Source organism: Aplysia californica, unplaced genomic scaffold (genome assembly GCF_000002075.1).
Source record: "Aplysia californica isolate F4 #8 unplaced genomic scaffold, AplCal3.0 scaffold01801, whole genome shotgun sequence".
Taxonomy (NCBI): domain Eukaryota; kingdom Metazoa; phylum Mollusca; class Gastropoda; order Aplysiida; family Aplysiidae; genus Aplysia; species Aplysia californica.
In genome coordinates, this window is record NW_004799071.1 from 6,809 (window position 1) to 10,514 (window position 3,706).

At 42.6% G+C, this 3,706-nt stretch overlaps 1 protein-coding gene across 1 annotated transcript in view; it reads left to right on the forward strand.

Annotated features, from left to right (window-relative positions):
- LOC101852595 (mRNA-decapping enzyme 1A) overlaps positions 1-3,706 on the forward strand; it is a gene marked incomplete at its 5' end in the record, with an annotated part of 10,571 nt that continues 6,865 nt past the window's right edge. Inside the window, 1 exon segment of the mRNA XM_035973705.1 lies at positions 1-93. Within this exon segment, the coding sequence (XP_035829598.1) occupies positions 1-93 (93 nt within the window).

The window sequence follows — 3,706 nt, forward strand, 5'->3', positions numbered from 1 at the left end:
GTGGGAGAGGCAGGCCGTAAAACGTCAGCTGCCAGCATGCCCATGTTGTTGAAGCCCTCTGACCTTGACCCTAGTCTCGCCAAACCAAAGTCGGTGAGTATCTCATGAAGAGAGAGGGGAGGGGGGGACTTGATGGATGCCTTTCTGTGTTTGTTTCTTCTTTCCTATCAAACATTAATCATCCTTATCTCTCTTCCTTCTTTTCTTTGTATTTACTGGTATCTCTCTACTAACTCCTCTCATCTTCTACACATATATGACCTATTTGTGATGCAAGTGCCGTAAAACGGTCACAAAAAGTAGGACACTGGGCCACAGTGTGTGTGGAAATCACTACAGCGCTGACCTTATCGCCCTCGGTATAGGAGCAATGTCTCATGTCCTCTAATAATGAGAGGCGTGGTGTGGACATGTAAGTGTGGGATTTGGGCCGGGTGAGAAAGGCAAATGTTACTTGGCATGCTGTTATTTTACTTTATTACCCAAACCCCTGAAGTCATACCAGCAAACTTTATCATCACAAGGGAAGTAACTCTAGATGAAGAGTCTGTCTATGAAATCATGGTAGTTACCGTCCTTGAAACCGTTACTTTATAAGCGCCTACATTTTTATTTCACTTTGAGATGTGTCCCCCACTGACCTTCGGTTTTCCCTGACAGTTTGGAGCTTCCTAATTGATGAAGATTGTGTTGATGTGAATGTCAGACATTTATAGTGGAACCTGCTCTAACAGACACCTGCATAAGACATTGACCTGGACAAGCTATCTCCTCTATATAAAGCAATCACCTGTACAAACAGACACCTGTATAAGACAATCACCTGTACAAACGGCCACCTGTAGAAGACAATCACCTGTACAAACAGACACCTGTAGAAGATAATGACCTTGAGAAGCAATCACCTGTCCAAGACAGTAGAAGACTATCACCTGTAGAAGACAATCACCTGTACTAACAGCCACCTGTGTAAGATGATCACCTGTACGAACAGACACCTGTAGAAGACAATCACCTGTACAAATGGCCACCTATAGAAGACAATCACCAGTGCAAACAGACACCTCTTAAAGACAATTACCTTGACAACCGGACACCTGTAAAAGACAATCACCTGTGCTGACAGCCACCTGTTTGAAACAATCACCTGTACAAACAGACACCTGTATAAAACAATCACCTGTACAATGGGACACTTCCCAATTGCTTTTTTTTTTCAAATATTATCACACTGTGTAAGACAACCACTTTTCTCTTGCACAACGAATAGCCGTTTTGGGCAATATGGACAGTCCCTGGCCTGGAGACATTTAGGAGTCGGGCTAGGGTTACTTGTGTCGGTGTGCGATTTCACCTTCTTCTTCTTCTTCTCGAGCGATTTCATCGTTTACCGACAGTCACATTTCTCCCACAGGTTAGGTCGGCGGACCGACGCGCAGCCCACTGGGTATGTTCTCACTTCGTGACGGCAAGTTTGGGATTTTTTCTGACGTTTGTTTCATTTTGTTTTGTTGATTTAACCATTTCTTCAGTCACTGAGCTTTTTCCATCTATGACTGTACAGACCACACCAAATGTCCCCTCAGGAGATCTGTAATTCAAAATTTCCCTCCAAACTGAAAATGTTTTTATGTGTCCCACGCGCTCATATGACCTGATGCAGTTTCAGGCGCTGTAAATCACTTACCCAAAAAGAAAAAAGAAAGGAGATCTGTCTACTTTGACAGCGAACCTTTCACCTGTGTCAGGATGTGCAGCTGTACACACCTGAGAGTTCTGTCTTCTAGAACATTCTTCATACACCTGACAGTTCTGTCTTCTAGAACATTCTTCCAGCCTCTAGAACGTTCCCCATACACCGGACTGTTCTGTCTTATAGAACATTCTTCATACACCTGACAGTTCTCTCTTCCAGAACTTTCTCCATACGCCTGACAGTTCTATCTTCTAGAACATTCTTCGTACACCTGACAGTTCTGTTTTCTAGAACATTCTCCAGCTTCTAGAACGTTCCCCATACACCGGACTGTTCTGTCTTCTAGAACATTCTCCATACAACCGACAGTTCTATCTTCTAGAACGTTCTCTGTACACCTGACAGTTCTATCTTCTAGAACATTCTCTGTACACCTGAGCAACACCTGACAGTTCTATCTTCTAGAACATTCTCCATACAGCGGACAGTTCTGTCTTCTAGAACATTCTCCGTACACCTGACAGTTTGTCAGTCATTGTTAGACAGTGGCGACTTAACACTTCGCCCGTCCGTGAAGAGGTCAGTGGGAGGGAAAGTGTTTCTGTTCTTTCACTTCACTGTTGGTTCCTCTCTCAAACTTTACTGTGTAGTCGAGATAACATTGTTGAAACAGTTAACGCATTGTGGCTTTTTGCCACTTGATCTCTCTAATGTGGGTGCTCTGCTGGGGTTTGCTTCTCCTTTCCTATCAAACATCTATCGTCCTTATCTCTCCTCCTTCTTTCCTATCAAACGTCTATCGTCCTTACCTCTCCTCCTTCTTTCCTATCAAACATCTGTCATCCTTTTCTCTTCTTCTTTCTTTTCTATCAAACATCTTTCGTCCTTATCTCTCATCCGTCTTTTCTATCAAATGTCTATCATCCTTATCTCTTCACCCTTTCATGTATGCTACTCTCTAGTAACACCTCTAGTCTTCAACACGCACTTGACCTAATTGTGTTGCAAGTGCCGTTTAATTCTTACTAAGACTAAACCACTAGTACTAAAACTTTCTCTAACTGTGCTGAGTCTTAAGTCTTAAGCCCGCCTCTCACTACGCAGTTCCCCATCTCAAGATGATCTTTAGCGCTCATATGACCTTATGCAGTTGCGAGCGCCGTAAAACCTCTACTAAAACAAAAACAAGATGATCTCGAGATGGTCTTGGGATGATCTCAAGATGAACTGACAATCGGATCCGTGAGGGATCTCATTTGTGCCTAAACACTACACAGGCCAGCACATTATCAAAATGGCTCCCACCCAAAGTGAAGTTGCTGCAGCCTGTATAATTTTAAGTTGGCCTATTTCTCTGAAGAAAAAAAGGCGAAAAAATTATGGTGCAAAACATGGCTTCTTTGTCGGGAGAAATTCACCCACACGCACCTTTTAAAGGAATTGACATTGTAGGCCTACTCTGTGGATTAGGCTAGATCTACACAAATAAATTATTAACGTTTGGACGAGAACACGTCATCAATTTTTTAATTTTTTTTGCTTAATGAATAGTAAATAGCATGATACACGTGTCCCCAATAAATACGAGGTTTGGAAAAAAAAACTAATCTAGAAATATGTTTTAATTGAGACTTTCCAAAGCGAACACCTGCTGCTGGGGGAACAAATGTCATGGCCCAACCAGACATGTACATTGCTGTGTCGGTTTCAGCATGCCGTCTTGACACGTGTCGTAACGCGTCATCCAAATCGGCTGCATGCTTCCCCGCCGCTCCTCACCCCCCACGTTCCATATAAATGTTGGGTTGGGGGTTTTTTTTCTTGAACGAGACAGTATTTACAATTTTTATCAGTGTTCATCAAGATCATATTAATTATAGTCTGCAATTCAGTGGCTTGTTTTCCTAAGTTTGATTCTGGATTAAATTTGTTAATTAATTTGTTATGCACCTAGGCATAAGAACATGACTACTTCTTCTTCTTCTTCTTCTCCTCCTCCTCCTCCTCCTC